Source organism: Alligator sinensis, unplaced genomic scaffold (genome assembly GCF_000455745.1).
Source record: "Alligator sinensis unplaced genomic scaffold, ASM45574v1 scaffold1118_1, whole genome shotgun sequence".
Classification (NCBI taxonomy): domain Eukaryota; kingdom Metazoa; phylum Chordata; order Crocodylia; family Alligatoridae; genus Alligator; species Alligator sinensis.
In genome coordinates this window covers 2,417,378-2,428,120 of record NW_005842070.1, presented here as the reverse complement: position 1 = coordinate 2,428,120, position 10,743 = coordinate 2,417,378, and the positions used below count along the sequence as shown (strand labels likewise).

At 43.5% G+C, this 10,743-nt stretch overlaps 1 protein-coding gene across 1 annotated transcript in view; it reads right to left on the bottom strand.

Annotated features, from left to right (window-relative positions):
• SUSD5 (sushi domain containing 5) overlaps nucleotides 1-10,347 on the bottom strand; it is a 70,866-nt gene extending 60,519 nt beyond the window's left edge. The window contains exon 1 of the mRNA XM_025204110.1: nucleotides 10,254-10,347. Within this exon, the coding sequence (XP_025059895.1) occupies nucleotides 10,254-10,347 (94 nt within the window). The remainder of the gene's footprint in view (nucleotides 1-10,253) is intronic.
• Nucleotides 10,348-10,743: the final 396 nt, after the last annotated feature.

Sequence of the window (10,743 nt, the reverse complement as noted above, 5' to 3'; positions counted from 1 at the left end):
CAAATGGAAGAACAGATTATCTCAGAAGTCTTAGACTAAGTACAGACAATCAAAAGGCCTGAGGAAGAATTGATCCAAGCTATGCAAGTTTCTCTAAGCAGTGTAGATTGGACCATTATCGAATGAAACTCATATTCGCTCTTTGGTTGGGGAAGGCAAGCAGATGCGCACTGGCCCAGGCCAGAAAGATAGGGGGCTTCTGCACATCTCCCAGCAAGCCAGACATTGCTGAGGACAGCCAAGTACACACACACACACACACACACACACACACACACACACACACACACACACACAGCACTGGCACTGGCACTGTGAGTTACAGGGGGGAGGGAGGTAAAATCCTATGAGCCTTTCCTGGAGCTGGCCCGGCTCAGTGTGCTGGGACTCAGGACAGGAGAGGGACATTCTGTGCCCCGCCAACCCAGTGAGGAACATGAGGTGTGCCGCTGGCACCACCTCCCCCAGCAGCTTGTGAGCCCCGTTGCCCCCTGCCTCTGTCCTGCCTGCTGCTGACAGAGAGTCTGGGGATAGGGCAGCTCAGCCACAGCTCCCTGCAAGGGAGGGTAGGAGGTCCCGCAAAGTCCCCTGGGATACTTGAGAATAGAGACCTACCTTGATTCACGAGCAGATCTGGCACTGACATTTGGTCCAACCTAGACTGAGTAAGTCTGATACTACCTCAATCCATGTCTATCTTAGACCAGGATTTACCATTTCAAAACTGGTCTACATGCCCCAAACTTCTGTTTTGTTATGGGTATAGACTGGTTTCCAACCACCTAAACCAGAAAAAATGTAATGTCTGCACCTGGCCTTAATGTACTTCTTGATTCTGGTAAATCCAAAAATACCTTGAGAAAAGTCTTGCAGTTATTTTGAAATTTTCTTTTCAGGTCCTAACTGAAACCAAGATATGCAAAGGAAGCAGAGGAAGTGGAGAAAAACAACCTGATCTTCCTGTCATTAATCAATTGCAATTGTCTTAATTCTGACATCCTCAGACAGATTTCTACTTGAAGCCAAACAAAGTCTTGCCTTAATAAGCAGTGCAAGACTAGGCCCACTAATACTTCTTTATAGGTACCTTTTATATAGTTAGAAGGAGCCAATTAGATATGGTTGGGATCCTTTTAAGAGAAGAGGTTCTATGTCTGAAAGCTTAGAATTCCACAGTGCTTAAAAACCTCTTTTGGTATCAAATTCCCAAGACTTTTGTGATGCCTCTCTTTTTCTTTATAGAAGACACAACACATTCCATAATAACAACAAAAATGGTTGATATCTGCTTCAGATTCTTTGTTTTCTATTTCCTAATGCTCAAAATAATATAATTCGGGGGGAGGGGGGCTCTAAAACGCATACAAATTTTAAAAATATTTTTAAATGGTCTTTGCTGCTAAAAGTTGTAATCTTTTTGATACTTGATTAATTTTCTGTTGAAATGTGCATTCTAAAATATGAAGATGAGTGATTAGTTTTCAGTCATTTTCCTAGCCTTTTAGCCTCTGCTTTGAAAGTACTTATATGATTATACTATTTTATGTTTATATATTAATCTCTTGGTAAAAGAACAAAATATTATTTATCATTTAGAATCCACAGTGCATTCAACACTGTACTGCACAAAAGTAAAGACAGTCTCTGTCCCAGATTGTTTACCTAAAAGATACCCTGGTACAGGGGTGTCAAACATATGGCCCACAGGCCACTACTAGAAGTGGGGGAGTTGTGGCCTGCAGCAGAATCCAGGGCTCTGGACCCCAGTGGACATGGCCACCTACATCAGGAGAAGAATAAGGCCTGTGCTGACATAGTCTTGCTTGCCCTGCAGCTACCAGTCCAGCCACTTCTCCACTGCTACCCTGCCTGCCAGTCCTGTTGTCCCCGCCACCATCCCCAGTAATCCTGCCACCACTGCCTACGAAGGAGCCCTGCGGTCCAAATCCAGCCCAGGGTGAATTTGACACTCTTACCCTTAATATCTTCTGATACATAGAAGATGCACTACAGTATCCAGTGATTCTTCCAGAAGAATCCTATTTTCCTTTATATTTCCAAATTGCAGTTACACAGCCATATAACTGGCATTTTTGGCACTTGCATACAGTCCTATCCCACATGTACTATGAACACGCAAGCATCCATCTGGGTATTGAGCATGTGCACTAGGCAACTGGCTGGAAGTTCCATACACATGTCCCTGGGAAAGCATAACTCCCCATACCGTAGCTGGTAAAAAAAGCATGGCAAACAGGGGTGAGCTGAAGGAGGAGGGAGCCTTCCTAGGTTTTAGTAAAACAACCTAGTGGTCAGTGCACTTGCCCAAGAAGTAGGAGACCCACCTCATCCAGAGGAAGTTTAAATCTACATCTACTATAGTATTCAACTATAAGACCACAGGTTAGGCATCACCTAGTCCTCTTTCTTGCCCTTCTCCTGAAGCTGGCTCACTGGGCAGCCAAGAGAGAAAGAGAGATATTGGGCCAAGAAGAAAAAACCAAGCTAGCAGGTATGTGGCTCAGTGAGTTGGTTGCCACCCTAGAAGGGAGGGGACCCTGGGCTGTGGTCTGGATTCTTGTTTCCCAATGGAGCTGAGTCTAGCCTACTGGGCACATCTCTGTGTGTGCTTTAATGCGCATTAGCCTATTTTGATGTGCATTAAAGCATCACAAAAAACTGTGCTATTTAGTTAATATGCATTAAAATAGGCTAATGCATACTAAGCATCAAAAACCATGCTCTTTAGTTAATACACATCAAGAAAGGCTAATGCGCATTTTCCTAGTACCTCACAATGGAGGGTGCCTGTAGACATCCTGTGGGGCTGCTTCAACATGTTGTAATTACAGCATTTTGGAGCAAACTCGATTAATCAAGTCTGCTGGAGCATGGTAATTACCTTGCTCCAGCCAGCCTCCATAGCTCGTGTATTAGCGAGCCTTCAAAATGGTGGTGGGGGCACTTGAACTAAAGCTCATTAAAAAAGCTTTAGTTCAAGTGCCTCTGCCACCATTTTGAAGCACAGGGATGCTAACACACAAAATGCTGTGGTACTTTAATTAGAGCAGCCCCAAGACTGCTCTTGGAGCCATTCTAATTAAACCACTCCCCCACCCTCCCCCCCAGAGCATATATAAAAGTGCCCATAGGAGGTACTAGATTGAATATGCATTAACTAAAGTGTGTTAATGCACATGTAGACGTGCCTACTGTTCTCTATCATCCTAGCCAATGAACATTCAATGCAAGGTGCAGTGGCTCAGCTTTAAGAGAAGAGCTAAAAAATCATCTTGCCAAAGCTTCTGCAAAACAGACTGTTTCAACTAGTGACTTTTAATGCAGTCCACAAATTTCTGATTAAATTACGAACATATTTTAGAAGGATGTCTAGTACTGATTCAAAGACTACAGGGAATGGAGAATATATATCCTGCTTCTTAGTCATCCTTTCCAATGGCTAATTACCCTCACTACACCTTATTTCCAGTTTCAGATGTCCTAGTTTAAATTTCCAGCTAATGTGCCTTGTTATAGCTTTTTTATTAGATTGAAGAGCTTTCTGTTATCAGTTTTTTTCCCTATGCTGGCGATTATAGACTATGATCAAATCAACTTTAACTTTCTCTCTAATGAGCATTGTTTGTCACTAGTTTAAGAAAGTGAGGCTACATTAGGGGCAGAAAGAGAACACACACTCCCCTCTGAGAGCTCATCCAAAATAGTGCCATTGGGTGTGAGGGCAGCATTTCACATTTGTCCCATGGAAGAAGAGAGGAGATCTATTTGTGGAAGATAGTTCCTCACACACCACCAGAACATTATCTGTTCCATACTTTAGTTTAAATAAACCAGATTATCATTTAATTTCTTGTGGTTTATAGAAGAAAAAGATATCTTTAGGGTAAGGGTAAAAACAGAAGCTTTCTAGACAATGATAACAACAGATGAAAATCTGTTCCTTTTTTGCACCTCAACAATCCCGCTGAAGTTACTAGGGATGCCATGTCTAACAGGATGGCAAATTTGGCTCATCTATTCTACTGCAATGATAGGTACAGCAAGGCAGCACTATGCGCCTGATCAAAAATCCAGTGACGTCATTAGAAACCATTCCATTAGCTTCAACAAATCAGGCCTGAGGAAAGCATTGAAAAGTATATAGATGCACACAACTTTAAAAAATATGTCCCCAAACACATATTGTAGAGTGAAAGTACTTTAAAATGCCTGGCCAACTACTGATCTGATGACATGATGTTAACAGACTGAGGTTATATAACCTGATGAGTCACATCAAACCAAATATGATGAACATTTAGAGAAAGGAGAGGTACATTTGTGGGGCAGGTTTGACTTATTTTTTATTTTAATGCTACAGTCTCAAAACTGAGGAGAAAGCAAAGGGTTCATTCTGTAGCTAAAAGGTAATTTCATTGCTTTTTCTGTGGCTCCTAACACAATGGCCTTGATTGTAATAGCAAGGGTGGAAGTTCAATTAAACTGCACAATTACAGAAAAAGCTTTGGGTAATTACTAGCTCAGCTTGTTATTCATGAATGCTGAGTTTATTTCTGTGAGGGGCTAAAATGAATAATGTCTTATTTAACTCAAACTGCTTAAAATATTGCATCATCATAACAAGATCAAATTGGAAGACCTATTCTACAGTTTTTAGTCACATATGCTGAATTTCACCCTCAGTTTCACTTTAATTAGGGCTACAGAATCAACTACTGCCTTGTTTAGTTGGTTGGTTAGTTGGTTGGTTACTTTTGCAGTGCACAAACCTATGGAAACCTGAATTTCTTCCACCTGCTGCTTATGCACAAGTGCTTAGAGATAAGCAAAAGAAATAATTGGGATAATGGAAGATTCCCTTTAAGTCTCTTAGGTTTGCTTTACACCTTTTATGTAAAAATTCTGTCCCACATTTTTTTAAAATTATTTTAAAAGAATCCTTCTAGTTATTCCACTTTGCATCTAAATGAATAAATGCAACAGGAACTTTGAAGAAGCACTCTGGAGGCTATTTTTGTGACAATTTTCTTAATCCTTTTTCAATACAGGACTAGGCTTCCTACCACCTTTCCTTATCGGTTGAAATACAGTGATTTTACATCACACTTCACTAATCCTCTGATCTCTTGGCGCAGGCAACTAGTAGGGCGTGGGGGGGGGTCGGGGGGGGCCTGGCCCCCCCCCCCCCCCCGATTGGCCCCCAACTCATCACTGCTCAGGTTAGGGCAGTTTTTGTCCATGTGGGCCAGTGGCGTATTGAGGGTGGGGCACTAAGTAATGCCACAGAAGTATAGGAGTAGTTGTGGGGCTTTTGGCATGCCCCCAGGCCTGCCCACAAATTGTGCCCCCCACCCCCAAGACTCAGGAGACACCAGTCACCCCTGTCTCTTGGTGGTGTCATTATTTTGTTAATTGGTTGCTCCATGAAGAAGAAAGCCCACATTTGAAATGATGGCATCTAGGCTACTCTGTGTGAGTGTGGCTGTGTCAACATTAATGGAAGTTATACAAACAAATATTATGGTGTCAGTACACTGTATTGTATTTAGAAATGAATCCAATTTCCATATCTGAACCTCACCAACATCCTGATTTTGGAAACTATTAGGTGCAGGCCTTTGTGGGCACAGGCCTTTGGGTCAGGCCTTTGTGGCACAGACTGTGTCTAATTGTGTCTAATTTTATCAGTTCAGGACTCCTGGGGTTTCTTCCACTTGCAACCTATGTAATTACTATGTTACTATATCTATATGAAGAAGTTTTGTACATAACCCAACATTTAGCACAAGGGTTGTCAAGCAGGGGTACACATACCCCCAGGGGTACTTAGAAAGGCTGTAAGGGGTCGCACAGGTGGGCAGGCGGGCAAGGACAGAGAGCGCCCCAGGGTGAGGTGGTGGTGTCTCCCCCAGCACATTCCTACACTTTACTTCTTACCAGTATGAAGGGGAGGGGCATGCCGGGTGTCGCCAGCCCCACACAGCGCACACACCGTACTGCCTCTCCACTCCCACCATCTCAGCTCGCTCTCTGTGCCCGCTCCCAGGGGCAGGGCCGGCTGAGTACAGCGGTGCCCCTCTGCAGACTGCACATGAATGGCCCGGCTGGCCAGGGTGAAGCTTGTATGCAGCAGTGGCTGCTTCCGCACCTCAAACCACTTTTCCATAGCTGGTTGCACATGTGGCTCCACGCTCTGCTGACAGGCAGTGCACGAGGCGCGAGGCCCATCAGCAGCCTGTGGAGACATACATGCAACTAGCCATGGGAAAGCAGTCAAGGGCATGGCAGCAGTGGCATGGGGTGGTGGCAGAGATGGCCACCACGTGCAAGGCTCCGTCCCCCATCTGTCCAGCTGGGCAGTGCATGGGCAGCCCAGAGGGGCACTGCTGCCCTCACCCGCCCCCCCCCCAGCTCTGCTCCTGAGAGTGAGCGCAGAGACACCCCCCCCCCATTGCCATTCTCAGTCTGGCCCCTGCCCCACCCCTTACCCCCGCACACACTTACCTGCTGGGGAAGGAGGGTGTCTCTGTGTGTATTTGCATCTGCGTGTGTGTGTCTGCATCTGCTTGTGTGTGCGTGTGTGTCTGTGTGTGCGTGTGAGTCTGTGTCCGTGTGTGTCTGTGTGTCTGTCTGCATCTATGTGTGTCTGCATCTGCGTGTGTGTCTGTGTCTTTGTGTGTGTGTGTGTGTGTGTGTCTGTGTCTTTGTGTGTGTCTGTCTGTCCCCTGCCTGCCCAGCAGCAGCAGGCCCATGGCATCATGCAGTTCTTGGGGCAGCGGCAGTGGGGTGCAGAGTCCAGCCTGCAACAGCAGCTCCCTCCACCCAGCACACAGATCTGGGAGGCATGTGCCCCCCAGGCCTCTGCTGAGGTGCGTGCAGTGGCAGGAGCTGCCCCCCACCCCCCGCAGCTCCACCCCACACTCTGCCCTGGCTGTGTAGTGCCTGCCCCTGCTCCAGCCCTACTCCCTCCCTCACCATGGGGGCCTCGATCTGTTTCCCCCACTCCCCACACCTTAAAAACAAGAAAAAAATATAATGGGGTACATGAGCTGAAACTTTGAGGCAGAAGAGGTACACTTGTTAAAAAAGGTTGAAAACCCCTGAATTAGCATATTAAAAACCTCTTGCTGCAGCCATTTTATAAGTTTTTCCACAAGCAGACTAGCTTTTTTTCGCTTCAAAATTACATTAATTGTACTGACTAATTACCATCACTATATCAACATTCTGTTCGTGAGAGCAAAAACTCTATTGGAAAAGTACCATTGCTACACATAGACATTTTGGCAGCAGTCTGAAAGATAAAATAGGGAATAAAAATGCAATTGTTATACAGCTTTTTCAGGGTTATTTTCTGTTCTCCTTTATTTCAGTGAAAATGCCAAGTAACTCCACTTACTCTGCATTTATACAGATAAAATTGAGGTTGGACATGAGCATAGTAATATAACTGAATAACTGAAATCTCTGCCCTTGCAAGACTGAGGATTAAAGTTTATTTTGGTGTGCAGGGAGTTGTACTAATGTGACTTATCCATATAAATCCTTGTGCACAGAAATGAGAACAGACATTCCCTTCACATGCAAACCTGGGACCATCATGGGTAAACAATGTTAGATTGTAGAGCTTTAAGACTTGATTCTCTTCATACATTTGTTTAACTCTGGAATACGGCTGCTGATTGTTATGGAGTTATATAATGCTCCAGATTTACACTAGCATAAGTGAAAGGCAAAACAGGCCCACTGGGAACCTTCTGTCTGTCTGACCCCAGTTCAGATACCATTAGCAAACACATTCTTTTTATGAAAGTCACAGGGCAAACCTTAGTTATATTATACTTTCGCTCCTACCTACATCATCCACAATTCTAGCTACACCACAGCAATATGTGCTGTAGTAAAGTATTAGCCAAAAGAGATCAATTAAGCCTTAAGGCTTTACACCTCCACCAGGCCCCTATAGTTTCCAGTTTTATTGTCTATATTATACCATTATTTGAGTGTGAGATAATAAAGCTGAAGTCTTCCTTAGGGAAATATATTCTAACCAGTTTCTGAGGCTTGCTCATAATAGAGGCCAGCATAGGTTTCATGAAGTTTTTACAAGGTGTACTCTAAATCCCTCCAGTAATTTGTGAAACATTCCATTATTTTTCATTAAAAGTAACAACAACGTATGCATTCATATATGTGTCTGTTATGAAGAACTGTTCCATGACATTTCACCACTGACTTTTGCAGACATTACAATGAAACAAAAATGAAATGCTCATCTAAAATTGTCACAAATAAGAAAATGATTTTCAGTTTGGGCCAGGTTAGAATCTATTATAGAACAAAACATTATTCCTGTTAATCCTCACAGATCTATTAACATGTTTTATAGTGGCATAAATTTTCATAAGCTTTTCATAAACCTTCATAGTGACATCAATTAAAATGTATATAATTTATCTTGTGTGAATGTAAAATAAAACCAAGAAGCTTACCAATGGGTAGCACACTATTACAAGCGTTAGTTTAAATCAGAATATGCGGAAAACACACTGAATAGTCTCATAATAATGAACTAACAAGTTTTCCAGAATGACATTTAGATGTTCAATACAATTATATTTTAATAGTCTTATAACAAAGCACTTCACTCATGCAGCACTTTATATCATCAACCCTTTAATTCTTAAAATTAGTTTTTGATACTGTATATATTTCATATGCAAAATGAATTTGACAAAAGACAAAATGCCAATTAAAATGTGTTGTTAAATCACAGAAGTCAAATGGTTCAATGTAAATGGTTTGATATAAATGGGTTGATGTAAAATGGTTCAAAACAGTCACTGAAATACGGACTAGCTACATTTCCTCTCCTTTTCTCTCTCCAAAGATGTCAGTTTTCAGAGAAAGGGGAAGCCACTCATTCAAGGCAAACAGAGAATAATTTCCCAGGGTCCCTGCACTGCCAACACTGATGCTTAAGGTGAAGCAATCTTAATAAAGCAAAAGAGGAATGTCTTTCTCTGTCTTCCTTCTTTCTAAGTCCAGTGGAGAATCCTCTTATACATACAGGAAAGTCATTTTTTCCTCCCCATAAAGCAGTTTTGCCATAAGAGGATGGTTCACTGAAACTAGAATTACAGTTTTCCATGCAGCGGTACACTGAAACGATATGACACCTTTATTCTTCTCCGTTCTTAATGAAACGGCATTGTCCCCAAATTTAGAAAAGAGAGTTCTGCTGTGTCAATGTTACATACACTAGTTTAAATTATGCTAGCCAGTCCCTCCTCCCCCTTATTTCAATGATTGAAATAAATTAAAACTAATGACCCCCGCCAACTATTCTAAGCAATAAAAAGAATACTATGGGAACAAAATGAAAACATTCTTTTCACCCAGCAATGCTTGAGGGCAACTCTAGCAAACTTCAATGGGTCAGAGATTAGTGTGCTTAAAAACTTAAATCAGGCATAAATCTAGCTCTGTTGCGAACATGAAACAAATGTGGCCATTCAGCACTGTCCTCCCAGGAAAAAAAGCCTGCTGTTTTCTGAAATAAGTCGTGTTTCTTGTTGAGGCAGCCTGATCATCGTGAATTAAGGTTTGATCATTAAAAGGGGACAGGCTCCTGGAAAGCAAAGCGTGCTGCCCGGTCAGGTTCACTGTCAGGGAGCAGAAAGTAACATTTTGGGGAAATCAGCGGCTGCTGCTTCCAGCCAAATTCATGTTCCCTTGAAATCCATGAGCAGCAAAGTGCAGATGAACCGTGCCTTGAAGTGTGCGGGGGACCCGACGGACTGCGAGTGCAAGGGAAAGCCTTGTAACTTTTGTCTTCCTATTTTGGAAGTACCTGCCTTTACCAATCAGGGTCCAGGGGAAGCTGAGGAAGGCTGTGTGGGGGGGAAGCCTCTCTCAAAACCATCTGCACCTATTTCTTCTTTATGCTCTGGCTAAATTTCCCCAGGAAACAAAAACTTGCCCCAGGGTTTTGTTCTAATCAAAAAACCTCAGCCTGAGGGGATCCGATCTCCTTTCTCTCTTTAACCCTAGGCGCTTTGCTGAGTTTCCAAACTGTGAATCAGACGTTTCTTAACCCAGGATGGGGTGTGTAAGTTTCTGATGAAAAGGGGTTTTTTGTGGCTTTTTTTTTTTTTTTTTTTTGCAATAGCCTATTTTGACATGCAGAGCTGATCCCACTCTTAACTCAGCCCGAAGTGAATGAGACTCACCATCAGCCCGAACGGAGCTCATCTGGAGGAGGAAGAAGACAGCCCCCATGCCCTGGACAGAGGTGAGAAGGAATCGCTTGGAGCCTGGAGCCATTGTCCTGCTGTTCAGATCTGGGCTGCAGGAGGCTGCTGCTGCCTTCTCTTCCTTTGAGACTCAGCAGCAGGATCAGGGGTGATGATTTCAAGGAGCACTTTCCCTCTGCAGGGTCCTGTGTCTGGGGCTTGGACTGAAGGAAAAAAGGGAGGGATGGAAAAAAAAAAGAGAGAGAGAGGAATCCTTGGCCTGGCTGTTTTAGAGGAGGGATGTGTGGGGAGAAAAATATCCAGCCAGATGAGTTTGGGGAGCAGTTTTATCTGGCCCAGTTGTGCAGGGAAGTGGACGTGGGGAGCTGGTGTGAAAAGTCACATTGCTCTGTCAGTAAATGCCTAAAGGATCAGAGTGGAAGAAATGTAAAAGCCAGGAGGGAAAGGGAGGGGGTGGGGTGGCAAG